The following is a 22,953-nucleotide window of genomic DNA, read 5'->3' as shown; positions in this document are numbered from 1 at the left end:
AGGTATAATGTTTAAAATTGTAAACCTTTTATGCTATAAAAGCTTATTGCTTTGTTTCATTAATTAGACAAAATTGTTTTATATTTAACAAAAGATGGATAGTTTTCCAAACGTTGATTTAAAAGATTAAAACGAGAGATAGTAACCTTCCTAAATCATTGAAAATAAATTTTGGACTTGTACAATACTATTCTATTGAGTAGGAAATAAATTAACTCTATAGAACCAACCTGATTTCAGTTTACTGCATATAACAATTAATTCACTTAAACTTTTTATCATCTTTAAAGAAAGTATAATCCGTTAGATGAAATAAATATCTTAAATCTAAATAAATTAACACATTTCCGCAAACACTAAACTCTGACATTTTACCAAAATAAATACTATAATTAGCACAAAAGTTGGAAGTATGAACTTTGGCATTTAGAATTAGACATATTATCTCTAAGTTTTTGTAAGATCAATGAAACTACAGAAGATTTAAGTTAGCAATGGGAGTTGTGGGGAAACCACATACTGGAATAACGCCACTAATTCTCATTCTAAATCAAACTGGTGATGATTAGGTCAGAGAATGAATGGAGGGGGGGTAAATAGTTCAAAGAGTTTTGGGGAAACCACATACTGGAATAACGCCATTAATTCTCATTTTCAATCAGGCGTTGATTAGGTCAGAGAATGAATGGAGGGGGGATAAATAGTTCAAAGACAAAATAAGTGATGCGAGTAATTGTTATAAGTTAATCAGAAAACATCAACACAGTAATGGAATAATAAATGGTTTCTCAACAAAAACTCACTTAATAGTTTTGATAGGAATCTTTAGCCTATTTGATTAGACATTAATTACCACCTATAATGTTTGTTTACATGTTATAATTTTTGAAATTTTACCTTTATCCTAAATATATCCATAAAAATTCCACCTACCAGTAATCTTGTTATCTAAATAACCTTGGATAATTTGTCTTTGTCTATTCAATTATTCACTTACAAAAGAAATTTCACCAAATCCTTTCAATTTCAAATTTCCTTTAAATATTCTATCATGTACATATTCACCTAGTTTAGATATATATCTTATTGACCAGAGTTCTGTTAAAGCAGATTTCACTCAATACTATTGCAAACGTTTTTATAATTCGGATATCTTTTTATGTCATTATACATTTATAGATTCTATCTGTATTTGGAACAAGTTAGATGTCAATAGAAATTCTACATAATCAAAAAGTTCAATAGGCTATTTTGACATTTTTTCGAAACCTGAAACTGTATTATGTGAAATACCAAGATGTGGTTTTGACAGATTGCTAATTAAATGAAACAACTATAAAACAGAGTTTAAATGATGTGGATTTTAAAGAACTATAAAATTGTCACTATACTAAGTAAGTTAATATCTTGTATTTAAGGTGGTACATAACACTACAGAGAGATAACTTTGTAAAAATCTGCTGAATGATTTTTTGCTGCAAATTCTTGCATATTATATAATCCCCCCCAAAATACAAGCTATAATCTTCATATCATTATCATCCATCCTCAAATCATATAGTATTACATTTACACTGATAATCTATCAACAAGTGAACAGTTACTATTTCAAGATCTCAAAACAATTTAAGGTATCTATGTATGTGATGACTATGTGATCTGTGAAATGTAGACTAAAAAAATAAAAAGCACTTTAATAAAATTGAGAAAGGACATGGGGAATGTGTCAAAGTGACAACAACCCGACCATAGAGCAGACAACAGTAGAAGGCCACCAATGGGTCTTCAATGTATCGAGAAACTCCCCCAACGGGAGGCCCCTTAAAAAATATGTATACTATTTCATACTAAACAATGTTTCTTGTATATGTGTTGTTTTTGATTTCTGCATTGTTTCGTGTCGGACATCTCCTGTTATTCATATCTGTGTTAAAAACTCTGACAGAAAATATAATCAACAAAATTCTGTGTTAAATACTCTGGCAGAAAATGTAAACATTACAAGTACCTGTGTTAACCTGCTTTACTTATGATAAGAACATAAGCACCTGTTGATTACTAAATGATTAAAACAAGCACATGTTAATCCATCTCAAGAAGTAAGTTATCTAACTGTAAACAATAGGGCTCTTCGCGGTTAGTTCAGCCATATTAGATAGGGGCAGATTTTTTTTTGAAAGAAGTGGAAATAGTATGAAAGTATGGTAAATCCTATGAATGTTTCCAAGCAACTGCTCTGTTTAAATGATGTTCCCGTATTTTTCACTCTATTTTTACTTCCATTGTGAAAATTTGACCCCCATCCAATATGGCTAAACTAACCGTGAAGAGCCCTATTTAAAGTTCATACATCCCTTTTGCTGTCTCATCTAAAGTCTTATCGTCCCCTACCAATTAAAAATTCATTGAATTGGAAAAAATGCTAACATGATCTATAACTTGTCATGGTGTAAACTATATATCAAATGTCAAGTTAATATCTTCAAGCATGCCTAAAAAAATGGTGGAAACTGATTATTTGTATGAATATTCTAAGTCTAACTCTGCACAAAATCATCGGGGGTTGAAGTCATAAAACTTTGCTCAGTGCTCGGAGCACAAAAATCATGCTCGAAACATGAAATCAAGCATTTTGATTGGTTGATTCTCGAGTCTGAGTACAAAAATTGTGCTCGAAAGTTTTATGACCGCAAGGCCAGATCTGAACTATATTCAAATTTGAACTATTGCAGAAAAGTGCAGTGAATGATGATATGCTGACCCAGGGACATTTTCATATAAAATTAAGCCAAGATGAGTGATGACTTTTACATCTGATGTAGAAACTTTACAAAAATAAACCACAGTATTCTTAAATCGTTTCCTGTGACATAAAAGACAATGTGTGATCATTACTGGGCTTATAAATACCTTTTTCCATCTACTAGGTACAAATTTTTAATAAAAGAACAGAGTTCCAATGTCTCCCCTGCCCCCACCATTGGGCATATTTTATATCCAAGGGACAAGGGCAATTAAACTAGGCACTGGCTACGGTTACATGGAAATGTAACAATAATAAAAATATTATTGTTAAATTGGAGACTAATTGCCGGAATGCAAAGTTGGGTAAGGAACCGATTAATTACGAATGTAACAATAATTATTGAGGCTACGGTTACATTGTGTTATTGTTACATGAAAAACAGCAATGTATGCATGCTAGATTTATTACAATTAAATCTTCTATAGTTGTGTTGCTTAATTCTTTCACATGTACTATATAGTACTTGTAATAATGATAAATAATACATATCATCATTCAACAAATGGTATTTAAATAGTTTAACTGCACACCTACTCTTATTACTGTCATCATGGTTAGGGTTAGGGTTACTTTGAACAATGGATGAAGAGATTCCTATTACCAATTTTGTTTTGGATGAAAAAGTTAAAACTTGGGATGCGTTTGAAACGAAACTGAAACAATATCAAGACACAAATTGCATACAGCTATAGATACGAACGCAGCTCTAAAAAAAAATTGATACATCCAAAGCAAATTACAGTTTACTAACTGCTAAGTTGGATACTAAAAGTGAGGTAAACCTAAAATCCGTAATGGACAGCAATGCGATCATATTGAAAGACGACATGAAACTCCATCACATGCTTCCAACCAAAATATTGGATAAAAATATCAACATTGCTAGAGTAAAAAAGTATTTCTCACCAGAACCATGGCAAACATTAAATGTTGCCTTATCTTCTAAAAGGAATATCGCAGAATGGAATTATACTACGTTCACAAAGCGGCACCACTGGTGTGTGATCATGGTGATGGCTGCTTGGAGTGGTTTCGTCAAAAATGTGTCGGACTTAAACATACTCCAAAATTCACTTACGGGATATGTAGAAACTGTCATTGTAAATAAAAAAAAATAAAAAAATTGTATGTAATAATTGTATGTATTGTAAATATAAAATAAATGTCTTCAACTTTTATTATTTAGTACCTATTACAAGTCTCATCGTAGTGACATTGCTGTTTTTCATGTAACAATAACGCTATGTAACCGTAGCCTCAATAGTTATTGTTACATTCGTAATTAGTCAGGTCCTTACCCAACCATGCATTCCGGCATTTAGTCTCCAATGTAACAATAATATTTTTATTATTGTTACATTTCCATGTAACTGTAGCCAGTGCCATTAAACTAATCATTACTGATGATATAAGTTTCATACAAATCTGGCAAAAAATGGTACACAGGAGAGTGCTAAATAGATCGAACTGACACCTGGTAATTGCATGTCCCCTGTAACACCTTAAGCCAAGTTATCAGAAAACAAAAACAAACTGGGAAAGGGAGTGGTAAGGTTGAGGTAATAAGGTTCCTTTATTCTGAAGTTCAAAATACAGAAGTGCCGCTGTAATGGGTCCTAACTTTGAGAGAATTTAATGGGGAAACTTTAACATCAAATATTTATGAATTGAATGATGTTTTTTTCATAAAAGCAAGAATAATTATATGAATGGGTTTTTAAAAAATAAGCAAAAAATCTAACCAGTGGTGAATTCTGGGGAAGTCCAATTAATTGCAGCCCTGGCTTTGACACTCTGTTCCTATTTGAAACCATAGCATATTATATATATATTCAAAATATGACAGTGGTGGATCTAGAAGGGGGGTCCAGAGGTTTGAACCCCCCCCCCCCCCATTTTTGGGTTGATCAATGCATTTGAATGGGGACATATAGTTGGAACCCCCTTTATCCCTTTATCCTGGGTTGGGAACTGCCCCCCCCCCCCCTATTTCCCCTTTTAACAATGGCTGGATCCACCCCTGGATAATATGACTATACTGCATCAGTATGTACTTTGAGTGCTTGGAATCCCCCCCCCCCCAAAGGAGGTTCTGATCTGAGAAGTTTACAGTATATGGACTATGACATAAAAGGTCAATGAATTTAACATTAACAACAGATTGTATTTAGAAAACAACAGCTGCTGGGGAAAACATGACAAAACACAAAATAAATTATTATTCTTTGAAATTCCCCATTCTCATTTAATGTAGATAGTAAAAAAATCAATGACATTAGAAAAATGTAAACAAACAGGAAAAATTGTAATACATTACCAAAACAGATTGTTGTTTATTCCTCACAATAATAACTATAATCCATAAAACAACAGATTTAACACTATATACTATATATATAGAAATTAATCTAATTGTAAGTTACAGCAATGGAATCGTAGATGTAGACACAGGCATTATCATACAGTGATATTTAAACTTAGATCAATACCACAAGATCTATCTACGATGTGGGGAATACACTCTGCTGCTGCAGTTATTGATCTAAAACATTCAATGACGAGAAAAACCTCCACACAAAAATCTCTGTCAGAAATAATTAATTTGTGTTAATTAATTCACAGTCAGTGCTACAATTATTATATTTATAAATGGCACTGTAACAAATAGACCTAAATGTTCATTTCCTCAATGATTGAAATGTACCAGTCAGTATTGTGTTGGACAAACAAGCAAGGACAATAACAATACAACAGAGAACCAGTTCAAGGTTAACAGGCACAATATTTTCCTCTCTTATTGAGAAAATATTTTTTCTTTCTATAACACAGATAAGATATAACAGTTCAAGCACTACTTGTTCATGCAAAGACACTCAGGCAATTGGATTATATAAAGTTCATATCGGACAGGGAAAAGAAGGGGGGGGGGGGGATTAACAACTTTACATTATCACAATATATTATAGGAGTATAGTCATTAATTTTGTTGTTTGTATGTCCAGTCATTGGTTGGATTTCATTTGTTAGTGGTGCATTAACCTAGTGAATTAGTTAACGCTTTGAAATACACTTTTGAAAAAATTACATAAAATGCTTAGGTTCAGAAAAGTTGAATTTAAAGGTAATTTTGTACAGGTCAGAGTTGCTAAATATCTGCCATTTTGCTTATTTTGTGATTTTATGACCATGGGTTGTCTGTCAGCTAGTTATTAAATACCCTACATCTCCATGATCTTATGTTAGTTTGTACTGGTCAAAATAAAATTAGCATGATTTGTTTATTGGTTTGACAGAAAATTACACGAGTATATATTCTTTAAATCAACCAAATGGACAGACAATGAATATTTTAAATTTAAAATGTTATCAAATGATTTCAATTAATGGTAGAGCCAAGGATTTGTATAGTCTTACTATACAAATCCTTGGTAGAGCCTAGGTGAAAGACCAATACCATTATGACCATTATAGGATAAGTCATGTAATGGAAATTGTATAACTCTCCCTGAATACTGTTTTTCTTGGTTCACTTAAAAAACATTTATTATTACTGAAATAATGAGTGCAAACCTAAACATTTCTTATTTCTAATGACCTGGAAAATTAACAAGTAAATTATAGGCTCTGTTGTGGTAGAATTAACTAATAACAACATGAACAATTAACTAGAGGTGAACTCAGGTTTGATACACAAAGTCATAAAAATGTGAAAAGAGGTTCCACTGGTAATTTAGTTTGTACAGCTCTTTCTAGGTTTTTGTGTGTCCAGAACTTTTTAAAATTTGACATTTAACTTTTACTATAAGTATACATTGGTATAATTTTAAACTGATAAAAATATTTACTGTATACATGTACCTGTGTGTTCTTTGTACATAAAGTTAAACCACTAATTACATAACTATATTACAATTGACAAGAGAAAGTTACAATAAGTGTTTTCTTCTGCAGAATAATATTTTTATACCTAGTTTATTTTGAAGTAATTACTTTACTGATAGATGCCAAGCTTAGATTATTAATACAATCATTTTGTTAATTGAGCAGCAATGGAAAACTTTCATCTGTCCTTGTCTATAGTGTTGCTATGATTACAAGATGATTCCTTGTTTTATTAACATGATTAACATCTTCTATTTTAATAACTGGATCAAATATTTGTCGTCTTTACATCTTTTGTAATTTAGTCAGAGGTATATATAGATATAACTTCTAATACATGTGTTTTTTTTTATTTCTTGTACTCAGGTGATTATATACACTGTGGATTGATTTATTTTGGTGGGAACAAATTTTCATGGATTGACAAAAACTGTTTTTCCCAAAATTAGTCAGCATGCAAATATATACACTCTAAAAATAAATGTCTTATTTGATTAAACATTAAAATTTGTGATTTACTCATACCAAGGAAATCCATGAAAATTGGTGTCCGACGAATAATAAAGGATCTATAGCATATCCAATCTTTCATATTTTCTTCTATTCTGGAATTTCTTTTGACTACATGACATAAATTTATGTGAAATGATGATCATGTAATTGTCTGTAGTTAATACTAGTTAATGTCTTCATGTTCAATATCATGGACAATAAAATTTCATTTGCCTGACATTTTCACAACACTGCTGTAACATTGTATTTACCAGCCTCCAGGGTAATTTTTGAAAGCCTCTAATTTGTTACAAGTTACATCTGTGCAAGATTTGTTTGTTCCAAATTCTTGAGATAAAAGGCAAACAACAAAGAGATTGCATTTATATGCATGTTTTGACCAACCAAAATTTAAGAATTTCTTGTTGTAAAAAAAAATATTAAAAAGTCAAAGTAAATTTTTGATAAGATTAATTACATACATTCAAATCTAGAAATGAAAATTAAAATCTTACGATTTTTATAAACAGGAGCTATATATATTGAAGGCAAGGTGTCTTAGATCTTTTACAGTTAGTAATCTTGAGATTTCCATTAGACAAGAACATTTGCCATGGCTGTAAAACATATGTATACAACATATATAATAAAAATAAAATCTATTCCTACCTTCACTTATACTCTTTCTTCTCTTTGACTGTAACATAAAATGACAAAAATCAGTAATTAAGCGAAAGGCTGATTGATTTTTATCTTGATGTATTATACAATGGTATGATTCTAGAGTCAGCAGATAGTAAGAACCTCAGGTAATCTTACTATTCTCTAAATATCATCAAATTCAATCAATAAAATTCAATTATGAAAGTAGGGGTAAATTAGAAAAAAAATAGAAATTCTTTTGATTTTTGACAATCCTTTACTGATTTTTAAATGACAAGTTAACGTTGTTCAAATGAACACATCCTAATGCAAGATGTATTATGTACATTCATAAAAGGATATGGAATAACATTTTTGATTACTGTAGCTGTAAAAAGAGTTCCTTTGTTTACTTAGAACTTTAAGATATGAGCAAGGTAAACAGGTTACCAGATACTATTGAGGAAATATGGCTTATACAAAGATGTTAAATGAGTAAAACATACTTGAGGAATCAAAGGTTGTAATCATTTTTTCCAAAAATATTTTAAGACTATAAAACAACATTTCTTGTAAAGTTTAATATCAAAAGGACTTTTTTTAACTTTTCACAGGGATCAGCTCTTATATATCACCTACACGGTTTCTTTGCATAGTGTAAATGCTAATGTTGATGTTTAAAAGAAAATCTATACAATGCATGCCTTTTATAGCTGACTATGCAGTACAGAAAGAAGAAGAAGAAAATGTGGTATATATGTTACAGTGAATTTGTACAATCAGTGATTATGTAGAATCCCTGAAATTTTCAGGGATTATGTAGAATCACTGGCCAGTTTAGGGATTATATATAATCACTAAAGTTTTCAGGGATTATGTATAATCACTAGAAAAAACGTCAATTACAATTGAATAAAACCCTACAGAACATTTATTCTGATTCTGATGCATAACAAAAAGAATTTACACATTAGAGAACGCAAAAATGGACAAAAACAAAACAAATTAAAATTCCGCGAAATTCCAGTAATGATTTTTGCGCATTAACGTCATTTCAAAACATGACGTCATACGAATGAAAACGTCAAAGCTGAAGGTTTTTCTATTGCGTTTACCTTCTAAACTCGGATACAATTGCATTAAAATAAAGTATTGAGGTAGGTGTTGCTTGTTTTCTGTTCTATTGCAATATTCGCACATTTACTGATTTCAGCAAGTCAACATGGCGGCTCCTTGGTTACAACATGTCAACAGTGAATTTGACGGTAGCTTACGATAAAAAATGCAAATCTAAAATTGCAAATGTTGGGTTTACTGAGAAGTGAAAAAAGTAATCACATTTTTTTTTCTAGCGGTTAGTTAAGAAATCATTCATGCAGGTTTATTAGATTTGTTTTATATTAATTTTATCGAACAGTGGGTAAAATAGAACAGCCACATACACGGTATACCCATCATCGCTTCAGTTTTTTAATGATCGTATTTGTCCTATTAGAATCGAAATAATTCATGGAAGCCATAGATTTGTTGGAAATTTACACATGGCCTGGGCCGTGATATTCGTTAATTTTATCCCTCGCTAACGCTCAGGATAAAATTCGAATATCACGGCCCAGGCCATGTGTAAATTTCCAACAAATCTATGGCTTCCATGAATTATTTCTTAATTATACATAATAACTGAAATGAAGAAATAGTCTATTCATAAAGAAAATGAATAAAAGTCAATTAATGTATGCTATAAAATCATATTAAAACAGCATTACACTGTATAAACATAAATTGTAAAATGTTAAGAACAAAATATCAAAATGATAACCCCAATTTTGAAAATGGATATTAAAATGTTAAACACAATATATTAAAATAAAATGCTTCATATCTGTTTTTACCACAATATCCATATTTAAAAAAAAACCTTTCCTTCACATATTGAATCAGATATTATGACCCACCCAAGAGAAATAAAGTGTTCAGTAAAAACATCTGTAGGTACCCCCCAAAAAAAGGGAATTAGCAACCTCAAACTGGTCCGGGCAAGATACCATGTCTTTTTTTTTGCCAGGCGATATCCTTTTTCAGACTTTTGGTGAACAATTACCATTATATTTTTTGGGATTCCCTTTCCTTTTTCACCCTGTGGAATTGCTTCCGCTAAAATTTTGTTCTAATTGTCAATCCTTAAATTTTCTATACATTTAGTTGTGTAAGTTCTCTCTGTTTGAATTTCTTGTTCATTTAAACAAAAACAAAAAACAAAAAAAACAGATGTTCATAATCTTTTTCGCCATTTGTTTTACATGTACCACAAATAACATGCTCCTTGGATTTACAAATAGAACATGAATATCTATTTAATGCTGGCTTTTAATAAACAAAAAAAATTGAGAATGGAAATGGGGAATGTGTCATAGAGACAACAACCCGACCAAATAAAAAACAACAGCAGAGGGTCACCAACAGGTCTTCAATGTAGCGAGAAATTCCCGCACCCGGAGGCGTCCTTCAGCTGGCCCCTAAACAAACATGTAAAGTTATCGCTAAAAAGAGGGAATCTTAATATTATTAATTTTGAAGTCTTCAACTTTATCTCGAAACCCTGTGTTGGTTATATCTTTAAGATCATCCTCTGTGTTTAAAAGCAAAATTATTTCATTTGGCAAGGAATATGAAAGTAAACAAGAGGCTCTAAAGAGCCTGTGTCGCTCACCTTGGTCTATGTGAATATTAAAGGAAGCAGATGGATTCATGACAAAATTGTGTTTTGGTGATGGTGATGTGTTTGTACATCTTACTTTACTGAACATTCTTGCTGCTTAAAATTATCTCTATCTATAATGAACTTGGCCGATTAGGTCCGTGTAACACTTATCAATTCAAAGTTTTAAAAAGTTTTGAAATTTTAGATTTTTGGAATTTTGATCAAAGTTTTAAAATATCAAAATTTCAAATTGTGTAAAAGTTTTGAAATTTTGAAATTTTAACCAAATTATTAAAATATTAAAATTCTAAATATTGTTTATAAATTTGATAGTTTAGGAATTTGATCAAACTTTTAAAATACTAAACCTTACGTGCAATTTTGATAATTTCACTTTTTGAAAGTTTGATTTTTTAAATTTTTTATTAAAATATAAAAAATAGAAAAGGGGGGAAAAGAGGGGTATCTGTAAAAAGCGAAACGAAATAAAAACGGAACGAAAGAAACAATACAAATTGAAAACATACTGATACTTAAAAGTTTATGTATGAAATAAAACACCAGACAAACAGTTGTAAGCGGTGAAAAATTGGATGACAAAATAAATATTTCTCAAAAGAAGAGAATTCATTTCAAAACCAGACGTACGGCTCTGATATTGGCCATTTTACTTGCTGGTTTTTCTAGCACCAATATTTTAGGAGAAACAGGAGTAACAGTAAAAACTGAACAACTCACAGTAGGTCAAATAGTATGATTAGGTTGAGCATGTACATTTGTATATATATATTTTCTACTGAACTCTACGCAATAAAAATGCTCAATACACGGTGATTTATCTCTTTTGATTTGTAAGTTGTTGGCCATGTTCAGCGTTCCCTTAGAAGGTCGATCCAGAAAAACGCTTTGGTCGTAACTTTTAACGTTATGTTCTCATATTCATCGGTTGTATGACGATCATAATTATATTGCCTTGTATCAATGATTTAAGTTAATATTTTTTTGGGTACGGTAGGAATACTGAATGCATGGTGTCCCAATTATAAGGTTGTGCTAGTCTACAATGTTGGAGGTTTTTGATATATATATATCTTATTTACGCTGAAATTAAGAGTACATGTACTAAGATCAAATATTAGTAGATTGGAGCCAAAATAATGTTACCAGGTATCTACATTAACTCATCATAGATGAATACCAGGATACCAGGATATAAATTTTGCCGGTTTTTGAGCCAGACGCGCGTTTCGTCTACAAAAGACTTATCAGTGACGCTCGAATCAAATTAAGTTAAAAAGGCAAATGAAGTCAAATAAAATTAAAAAGGCCAAATAAAGTAAACATTTATATCCAACTTATAGCTTATGGTTTTGTAAAAGTAGAAATCATTCATATCATATATATAAACGTATACCATAAACAATATGTTCAGCATTCATTTTTATGTAATAGTTGCCGCTGTACTACATAAAGCGCTTTTCTATCCATTTGTAGGTTTCGGCATTTTAAGAATTGTAAATTCTTTTCAAAAGTTTATATCAGCGATAAATGGTAATCTTTTAAAGTTAAATGGTTGCTCCCTTATAGACAACGTTTGGACTGGTTATCATATACGTAGCTCCATTATGGGTCCTAAATCAACCACTGTTTTTGAATAGTAAATAAAAGGAAAGGGATTCTTTTTGTATTAGGAATATTATTGTTCTGTATTTGCATTTTGTTATTTGAGCATTTTTAAGTTATCGTACGACAATTGACTTTGAGCAAACTAAAAGAACACAGACAGGTACATCCAGTCAGAATGGGGCGTGTACAGAGAAGCCACACTCTCAGCTGCATGATGCATTTTTCCGTTTTTGGCAATACACGGATGTTGCTCTCGAAAAACCAGTACAATGTAAAACGCTGAATTTTAAGTAAAAATTTACCTACGGAACGCTGAAACTGAAATTTGAAAGTCAAGAAAAACAAGAATGTGTCCACAGTACAAGGATGCCCCACTCGCACTATCATTTTCTATGTTTACTGGACCGTGAAATTGGAATAAATTCTCTTATTTGGCATTAAAATTAGAATGATCTTATCAAAGGGAACATGTATACTAAGTTTCAAGTTGATTGGACTTCAACTTCATCAAAAACTACCTTGACCAAAACTTTAACCTGAAGTGTAACAGACGGACGAACGAACAGACGGACCGACGGACGGACGAACGGACGGTACAACAAACGGACGAACGGACGCACAGACCAGAAAACATAATGCCCCTCAACTATCGTAGGTGGGGCATAATAAGAACAGAAACAATTGAAGAGGTTTTTGGCCAAAGTGAAGTTAAAACATATCAAAATCCATCTATAAGGGCTTCTTTGTCCTAGGCAGTTGAATCCTACGTTTTTTCGTAATTTGTATGTAAACCACCTATTTTAAATTATCGATTTTTTGTTGCCAGTGACAAATATTTCATGAATGTTCCGGAACAAATTAGCAATAAATGCAACAGGGATAAAGTGTGCATAATGAAGACATATAAAACCTTTCAATTAGTTTAATTTAGGTCTTGAGCTGGCGTATGGCAGTAACTGCTAGCCTTATATATAGTAGTCCTTTGTTAATTAATTATCATTGTCATTTTGATTAGTTTCTTTTGTTTCCTATTCTGACATAGGAGATGTATTTCCTTTTAAAGTGCGTTTTACTGTTCGTATAACTGTGTGTTTTTCATTCTTTATTGGCTAGAGGTATAGGGGAGGGTTGTGATCTCACGAAACATGTTTAACCCCGATGCATTTGTGCGCCTGTCCCAATTCAGGAGCCTCTGTCCTTTTAAGTCTTGTATGATTTTAATTTTAGTTCATTGTTATATTTCGGAGCTTAGTATGACGTCTATAATCACTGAACCAGTACACTTTTTTGTCTAGAGGCCAGCTGAAGTACGCCTAGCACAACGCTATGCATTAATAAAATTGAGAATGGAAATGGGGAATGTGTCAAAGAGACAAAAACCCGACCAAAGAAAAAAAAACAGTAGGAAGTCACCAACAGGTCTTCAATGTAGCGAGTAATTCCCGCAATAGAGGCGTCCTTCAGCTGGCCCCTAAACAAACATATACTAGTTCAGTGATAATGAACGCCATACTAATTTCCAAATTTACACAAGAAACTAAAATTAAAATAATACAAGACTAACAAAGGCCAGAGGCTCCTGACTTGGGATAGGCGCAAAAATGCGGCGGGGTTAAACATGTTTGTGAGATCTCAGCCCTCCGCCTATACCTCTAGCCAATGTAGAAAAGTAAGTTTATTCCTTCCGTATCATTTCTTGGAGCTGAAATAAATCATCAAGGGCAATATATTATCGTCATGCAATCGATAAAAAAGAAAACAAAACGTTTAAAGTTGCATGCGACCGAAGCGCTTTTTCTGGATCTACCTTCATCAGGCGAATAATACTATTTGGTTTACTGCGAGTTGGGCAGTTTTCACTGATACTTCTAAATGTTGGGCACTGGGAACACCAAATAGCTCTGAATTATTTATGTCAAACGCTAACCTTATATAAGAGATTTAAATCAACTTATTTGATTCCGGTTTAGATAGGTTTAATTATTTATTTTTTTGGTAAATGCACAACCTTAAAATTTCAGGATACTGTAATCCCATGTGATGTCTATTATGTTTCATAAAAGAAACCCGGCTTCTTCAATTCATTATTTTGTAATTAAAATTATTTGATATATTTCGTGCTATTTATTATAACTAAGACTGTTTGTTAACAGAGCCGTGTTTACATCAGTGTTTACAGGTACCCCTCTTTTCGCCCCTTTTCTATTTTTGATATTTTAATCAAAAATTAAAAAAATCAAACTTTCAAAAAGTGAAATAATCAAAATTGCACGTTAGGTTTAGTATTTTAAAAGTTTGATCAAATTCCTAAACTATCAAATTTACAAACGATATTTAGAATTTTAATATTTTAATAATTTGGTCAAAATTTCAAAATTTCAAAACTTTTACACAACTTGAAATTTTGATATTTTAAAACTTTGATCAAAATTCCAAAAATCTAAAATTTCAAAACTTTTTAAAACTTTGAATTGATAAGTGTTACACGGACCCGATTAGTTTCAGTGGAAAATGTTAGTAAAAATTTACAAATTTTATGAAAATTGTTAAAAATTGACTCTAACATGTCTAAAGAACAATAACTCCTAAGGGGGTCAATTGACCATTTTCGGTCATGTTGGCTTATTTGTAAATCTTACTTTGCTGAACATTATTGTTGTTAACAGTTTATCTCTATCAATAATAATATTCAAGATAATGACGAAAAACAGCAAAATTTCCTTAAAACTAACAATTCAGGGTCAGCAACCCAACAACGGGTTGTCCGATTCATCTAAAAATTTCAGAGCAGATAAATGTTGACCTAATAAACATTTTTACCACATGTCAGATTTGCTCTTAATGCTTTGGGTTTTGAGTTATAAGCCAAAAACTGCATTTTATCCCATGTTCTATTTTTAGCCATGGCAGCCATCTTGGTTGGATGGCCGGGTCACCTGACACATTTTTCAAACTACTAACCCAAAAGATGATTGTGGCCAAGTTTGGATTAATTTGGCCCAGTAGTTTCAGAAGAGAAGATTTTTGTAAAATATTACTAAGATTTACGATAAATGGTTAAAAATTGACTATAAAGGGCAATAACTCCTAAAGGGGTCAACTGACCATTTCAGTCATGTTGACTAATTTGTAAATCTTACTTTGCTGAACATTATTGTTGTTTACTGTTTATCTCTATCTATAATAATATTCAAGATAATAACCAAAAACAGCAAAATTTCCTTAAAATTAATAATTCGGTGGCAGCAACCCAACAACGGGTTATCCGATTCATCTGAAAATTTCATGGCAGATAGATCTTCACCTGTTTAACCCTCTTGCTGCCAAAGGGACATTTATGGCTTCTACACAAAAATCTTGTTGATTGTGTAGAACGTCAAAGGTCCATTGTAACGTCACAATACTCAGGGGCACTGACAACGTCAAAATACGGCGTCAAAAGGGCAATTTTGGCGGGAATGAAGCAAACTGAATAAAATGCTTTAAAAGTATACTTAAAACGGATGTCAAGAAATGATACAGGATCATAAGCTTGTTAGTACTATAATATAAACTATGTTGCATTCTTTCGAGAAATTTGTTTTTCGTTTTTTTTTCGTACATCTATCAATCAGAATATCTCATAGACCTATTATATAAATCAAAAATCTTATCCCTGATAAATAATCATAAAAAAGGTAACTGTTATACTTGATTACGTTAAATATTAATATTCATTCACAATACACCATACACGCTTTATTTAAAAGAACTGGATAATTTATTTAGGGCTCAAATATCACGATTGAAATCTCAGTTAGGATTTTTTTTTGTAAAAGTACACACATGTTAACCGATGTACTTGTATTGCCATACGATATTTCAATGCATTTTAAACCTGTTTCATCATGGAAGCACTGCCTTAAAAATGTTTATTTTCATTCGAAATGGGGATGTTAAATTAGTAGTAGACACTGATTTCTATTCCTATCATATATATCATAGATATCCTTTCCCAGTGGCAACCTCTTTTTTCTGGCATTCACCACAGATCTTTTACTTTGTAGGACTCATTGAGCAATAGATTTATTGTATATTGAATTTCAGACGTCCTTAATATTGCATGAAATATTTGCCACTGAACATTGAGAAGAGAACAATTTATCAATTAACAGATATTTCGTGTATGTCAATTACAGTGTGTACTTATCATAGTAAATGAAAATGAATTATTATTGATACAGGTTCATTTGTAGACAATAGAAATTCATTTTATTCTTTCCTCGTTTTTACTATGTTTTTTTTTAATTCGTATCCTCTAAAATTTTGAGCAATAAGTGGTGAACAAAATTAAAATAAACATGATTAAAAAATAAGTAAAATGAATATGGAAAATAATTTTTATATAAAAAATATTTCCTCGCCTACCGAAACAAGGATTGAAATCATGATAATTTTAATCTGACACGTTTGATACTTAACAACAAGAAGTAGTTCATAGAATCATAGAACAGCTGCTCGGAGATTTTATTTATTTTTATTAATTTGTACACGCTTTGTTTTTATTTTCGTTTTAATTGAGTGCCGTTGTTTTGCCGTTTATATAATGATTTGAGAGACTTTTTTACAGTATTTATACCAATTACCAATTAAAAAAACGAGAATAAATATTTTACTATTTTATAGGTGTTTAAGAATCATTTAATTTAATATGCATTTCACTTGATAAAGATAAAACAAAGTCACCTTTAAAGCTAGTATAGCAATTGGAATATTATTTTCACTTTATTTTAAGACAAGAAAGATAAAAAAATATATTCCAAGGTTAAAAGTTGTATTTTTAAATAATCTTGTATTAAAACCATCGTTTATGACAATCTTAGAGCATATTTAACTTCCGTAAAATCACTTAAACATCGTTTTCATAATTACGGCTACATTGACGCGGGAAAAATTATGGACGGCGGGAAAGCGCAGTTCTACAGAGAGGCACAAGTTTTGCAACGTCACAGATAAGAAACATCAAGATGCTTTTGGCGCGACAAAGCAAGAAAAAAACTTGGCAGCAAGAGGGTTAACAATTCTTTGGTTGGCCGGGTCACCGGACACATTTTTTAAACTAGATACCCCAATGATGATTGTGGCCAAGTTTGGTTTAATTTGGCCCAGTAGTTTCAGAGTAGATTTTTGTAAAAGTTAACGACGACGGACGACGGACGACGGACGACGGACGCCAGACACCAAGTGATGAGAAAAGCTCACTTGGCCTTTTAGGCCAGGTGAGCTAAAAATCATAATTTGTCTATGTTTTTTTTTATCAAACAAAGGATCCTTAAGTTATTCATATTCCCTGAAATTATATTAGGGAATTTGTGGAATAATAGGTAAAGTTTTCAGTGATTATGTAAAATCACTAGTCATTTTCAGGGATTATATAATTACTAATGATTTTAGTGATTCTACATATTCCCTTGCCATTAATAGGCAACACAGCAAATGACCAAGCAACTGCATACACTGATGGATCATGCATGGGAAACCCTGGACCATGTGGAGCTGGTGCAATCATATACACAGAAGACTCAAGACCAGCCATACGACTACACAGACCTGTCGCTCAAAGAGGATCCATCTTACTAGCAGAGCTTGTAGCAATTGTAATGGTACTGGAATTTTGTATACTGGAAAGACTACACAACACCATCACCACACTTAAGATCTTCTCTGACAGTCAAAGTGCTGTAGGACTCTCACTCTAAATTGGGCACCCAAATCCTATATTGATGTGATTCGAGACATCAAAGAACACATCGAAGACCTAAGAACTAAAGGGATGGAAATTTGCATCCTATGGACACCAGGACATGCAAATATTCAAGGGAACGATGAAGCGGACTTATTGGCAAAGCAAGCAGCAGAAGAAGCAACACAACTCTTGCCAGAAAACAATATTATTACCCTTCAAGACGTAAAACAAGGTGCACACAAGAGTGTCATGCAGAAATGGCAAAGACGATGGGAACTAAGCGACACAGGAAGAGACCTCTTTGATATAACACCAAACGTCAAAAACATCCCAATCTTTGACTTTCCTTCCAAAGAAATCTTCAGCATCCTTATACAACTTAGAACTGGCTACACAACCCTTAATTATTATAAACAACGTACAGGGCAAGACACCACCGACTTATGCAGCTGTGGAATTAAGGAAACACAACAGCACTACCTCACAGAGTGCCCCAACTACGAGAGTTATAGAGAAGAAATGTACCAGCAAATTACAAAGGAAATTGGAATACGCAAGATCAACACATGCACCCTGCTAGGAAGACTAGACCACGAAAACACAGAAGAATATAAACGGAAGTTAGAAATCATTTCGGCCTTTATCTCAAAAACAGGACGTTTCGACTTACCCGAACATCCACAACCTCAATCGTAACAGCAATAACAAAATTAAAGTACATGGAGGAAAATACATGGAGGAAGATTCACATAGGGCGTAATATGCACCAATGAGAAGAGTTGTGCCATAAGGCCATAAGATTGAGGATTGAGGTCCCTGAAAAATCTAGGATTCTACATAATCCCTGATTATACAAATTCACTGTAACATATACATGATTGCTAATGGCAATGAGACAAATCTCCACAAGAAACCAAATGATACAGAAATCAACAACTATAGGTCACCTTTCGGCTTTTATTTAATAAATTTTGCTTTCGACCACTTCATTTAAACTTTGGTGGATAGTTGTTTCATTAGTCATCATACCATATATATTTCCAACCAAAACATCTATGATACGCGCACCAGTACTTTATGTTTGATACAGTCCTGTTATGTTTTATCATTTGATGTACAAATCAAATGTATACATCTGCATGATCTGGTGTTGTCGGATACACAAGCCTTGTGCAAGGGCGTAATCATGGTGGTTATAGTATTTGAACATTTGCATTACTTTACATAATTTTATTGCGTATCTATTGGTATATTCCACGACTAATGGACTAAATAAGAACTAATAACTACCTGTTATAATGGTCAATTTGTTTGCATGAAGATGTCCACACACTTTCATGAATTACAAATCAGGAAATGTCGCTTACAACATTGAAAATAACAAAATATGTATTCCGTCCCGCACATTTTTTTAAAGTTAAAAATAAATTGATAAATTCAATTAAGAGACAGAAACTTGATTAAAAAAAGAGGAGAACTGATTAGAATAAGGATTTCTTCTTCTTCCGTTTCAGAAAACCATCAATGTACTGATATCAGAGACATATGTGTATATATGAGGCGTCAAACAGTCATTTGATCTCATTTCGGCTACCGTAAGCGTCAAATTGGTTAAAATGTTACGGTGATTTGTCAAAATATCCTTGTCATCAGTCGTCAGAGGTCTCAAATAATTAAATATGAAAAAAAAATCAAATAATATATATAAAAACCAAAAATAAAATGCTATATTGTAGAAGCTTGTCGATTAGTTTAAACCAAGTCTTCGACGCATCTGAATTTAAACAAACCCACTCTTTAGAGAGAGCCGTGGTGTAGTGGTTAGTGCATCAGACTACTAACACAAAGTTCCTGGTTCAATTCCCGTACCGGGATGAAAATTTCAGTGACTGAGTTAATAAGGATAAAAATAAATAAAAGTGCATCGGACTACTAACACAAAGGTCCCTGGTTCGATTCCCGTACCGGGATGAAAATTTCAGGGACTGAATGTTCGGCTTTCCCTCGACACCATTAGCTAGTACGGTCTTGAGGAAACGATGATAGTCCGTCGGAAGGGGACGATAAATGGCTTACCCGTGTTAAGAGAGAGCCATATCGCTTGCACGTAAAATACACCCTTGTAGATTTCGAAAAAGAGCAGGCTGATGCCACTACAAGGCAGCAATCGCACCCGCAAAGTGGAAAGGGGTTAATATAAGTTGCAATCTTGTTCGGGCTCAATCCACTATACATAAATATGTTTAGATTAAGCCCACTATTTTAGTTTCTGAAATCATGTATAAAACCAAAGAAAATGTATTAGGTCTTGCTGTTTGAATTAGACATATTAAAAATGCCTATTAAAAAAATAGACATCAAAAAACAAAATTGACAATGTTGAAAATAAGAAAAGTCAGCTATGTTGTGAAGTTTTAATGGGTTACACTAATGATATATATAGTCCTGTAAATATATATTGTGAACTTTTAAACCGATTCTGAAAAGAAGTGCTCCTTTAAAGGAGGGAATTCCTTACACAGATACAGAATGACTGGGCGGAAGGACAGGATCAAATGAAAAATGCTAATTACTTCTTCATTTCTCAAAGGATTGGTCTCAAATTTGAATATAATAAGATTTAATCATTTGATATATAGATTTAATGTAATAACCTTTAGAAAACGTGACATGACCAACTCTGATAATGACAGAACCAACATCGACAATTTCAGTACCAAATGAAATTGCTTATTGCTCCTTTATTTCTCAAAATATTTTTTCTGAAATTTGAAATATAAGATTTCATCATTTGATAAATAAATTTTGAAAAAAAGTTTTTAAAAAAATGTAAGAAACTTAAGAAAACGTGACATGACCAACTCTGATAATGACAGGACCAACATCGACAATAACAGGACCAAATAAAAATGCTAATAACCTTTTTATTTTTCAAAGGAATTATCTCAGATTTAAAATATAAAATGATATGTCATATTTTGAAACCTAAATGTTATGAAAAATATAGATTTTTTTCAAAAATATTCGAAAACGTGACATGACCATCGCTTACTGACAGGACCATCCTCGACAATGTCATGACCAAATGAAATTGCTAATTTCTCTTTCATTTCTCAAAATATTTTTCTGAAATTTGAAGTATAACAAGATTTCATCATTTGATAAATATTTTTTTTTTTTAAAGTTGAAAAAAAGTTTATACATAAAGATTTGGTCCTGTCATTCGGTCCAGTCATAAGTGTAACACAGTTTTAATCATTAAATGATATATGGTTCCTAACTATTTACAAGAAAATTTTCATTTTACTGGTAATCAAAATTATAATTTACGTTCAGCTGATGAAAAACTATTAAATCTTCCAAAACCAAAAACATAGTTTTTAAAGAAAACATTTACATATTTAGGTTCTCGAATATTGAACAGTTTACCAAATGAAATAAAGAAAAAGAGTAATACACTTGTATCTTTTAAAACAAAATGTAACACATTTTTCATCCATCAGTGTGGAAATTAATATGCTTTTCATTATTATCTAGATACAATTGTATAGTGTGTACAAGGAAGTATTATAGAGTTTATTAAAGTCTCTCCACTTGTTTAACATTATACATTCCAATATACATATAAAATATTGCGTATAACATGAAATATTGGATAACACATATAAAACATATTGTATATCAAAACTAACAGTAAAATATCATTAGCTTAAATACTAAAACATGTACAAGTGCCATTCTATTAAGAATTATGAGAGACTAATATCTTATAGATAATGCATATCTTAAAACTATATATATCTAAGATTCAAAATACATCATTAGTGATACATGGCTGTGTACATCATGTATATACAACTCGTCTAATCATCAACCCAACAATGTTAGATCTGTAAATTTGCTTTCGCAATTTTTTGTTCTTCCCTCGTTTAATATATTTTTTGCTAATATATTAATTTAGATATTTTAACACATAGAAATAATAAGAACTTTGAATTTTGTACCTTCACGATGAAAATAATGTTAAAGTATTGTAATTCAGGGTGAAAACATCATGCAAGTAACGTATTTGTTTCCCATGGTAACGTATTTGTTGCATGCCTTGAACAGATACGTTACATATTATATCCCATTGTTTCATTCAGCTTAGACGATGTCAGAAGCGTTATGCTCAATTCTTTGATTTCAATTATTATATATTTTAAGTTTATTTATAATTAATAGTTCAATGTATTCATTTATGTTTTGACAACAATAAAACATTTAAAGCGATGTCCTTCTTAAAATTCTGCTTTGCCTAAATCTCCAACAATCTGTGAATAAACTCATCATAGATACCAGGATTAAATTTTGTATTTACGCCAGACGCGCGTTTAGTCTACAAAAGACTCATCAGTGACGCTCGAATCCAAAAAAGTTTATAAACAGTTGCATTACCCCATGTCCGATTGATTACCAAAGTATAAACCTTAAAGGGACACTAGCTGTCAAATTCATAGTCACCGATTTGACTTAAACTCTCATATTTTATTGATAACAATGTAAAACATTTATCCATGGAAGTATTATATTGTCAATATAATACATGATTTATCCAAACTATCAAAAGTATAAAGTAAGCAATTTACAGAGCATATGGTCAATTATATGTAGTTTCGTTTCGTGTGTATTTTGGTCTAGCCGGTCACCATAGAATCCATATAATTAACTATCTGAGTTGACCTCAGATGACCATATAAGCGATGTAAACATAAATATAGATATAAATAGATTAAGCCAAAATGTGCAATTGGATTTTTATAGGTCTGTTTAATTTTATTTTATAGATTTAAAATATTTGTTTCTCATTGCTTTTACCTGTAGAAGAAAGATTTTTTTGTGGCTCGAATCAGTCATCAACTGATTTACCTTTGTTTCACTTTCAATGTTGACATTCTTTTCCTTTAAATAACCAGTATACAAGTAAATGCATGCGTTGTCCATCTCTAGTAAAGGGGTTAAATCAAAGTTCATATGAATACGGATTTAATGAGGTCGAAATATTCACTTGCAAGTGAATAATTCATTATCAATGTTATT

General features: G+C 31.8%; 2 protein-coding genes across 6 annotated transcripts in view; one reads left to right on the top strand and one right to left on the bottom strand.

The window, feature by feature from the left end:
• The window catches only part of LOC139528865 (protein retinal degeneration B-like), a 65,361-nt gene extending 46,101 nt beyond the window's left edge, over positions 1-19,260 (bottom strand). For 3 of the 5 annotated variants that reach the window (XM_071325085.1, XM_071325089.1, XM_071325090.1), the window contains exons 1-2: positions 19,165-19,255; positions 7,850-7,877 (exon numbers count right to left, since the gene is read on the bottom strand). The gene's annotated coding sequence lies outside the window, so the exon portion shown is untranslated. Of the gene's footprint in view, positions 1-5,123; positions 5,416-7,849; positions 7,878-19,164 lie in introns of those variants that run through there. The other 2 variants (XM_071325086.1, XM_071325091.1) reach the window with 2 other exon arrangements.
• Positions 17,962-18,570, top strand: LOC139526748 (uncharacterized). The gene has a single exon (XM_071321913.1). It carries the CDS (start codon positions 17,962-17,964, stop codon positions 18,568-18,570), a length of 609 nt encoding a protein of 202 aa, XP_071178014.1.
• Positions 19,261-22,953: the final 3,693 nt, after the last annotated feature.

This window comes from Mytilus edulis, chromosome 6, assembly GCF_963676685.1.
Source record: "Mytilus edulis chromosome 6, xbMytEdul2.2, whole genome shotgun sequence".
In the NCBI taxonomy this organism is placed as follows: domain Eukaryota; kingdom Metazoa; phylum Mollusca; class Bivalvia; order Mytilida; family Mytilidae; genus Mytilus; species Mytilus edulis.
This window is presented reverse-complemented; position numbering and strand designations above follow the sequence as displayed.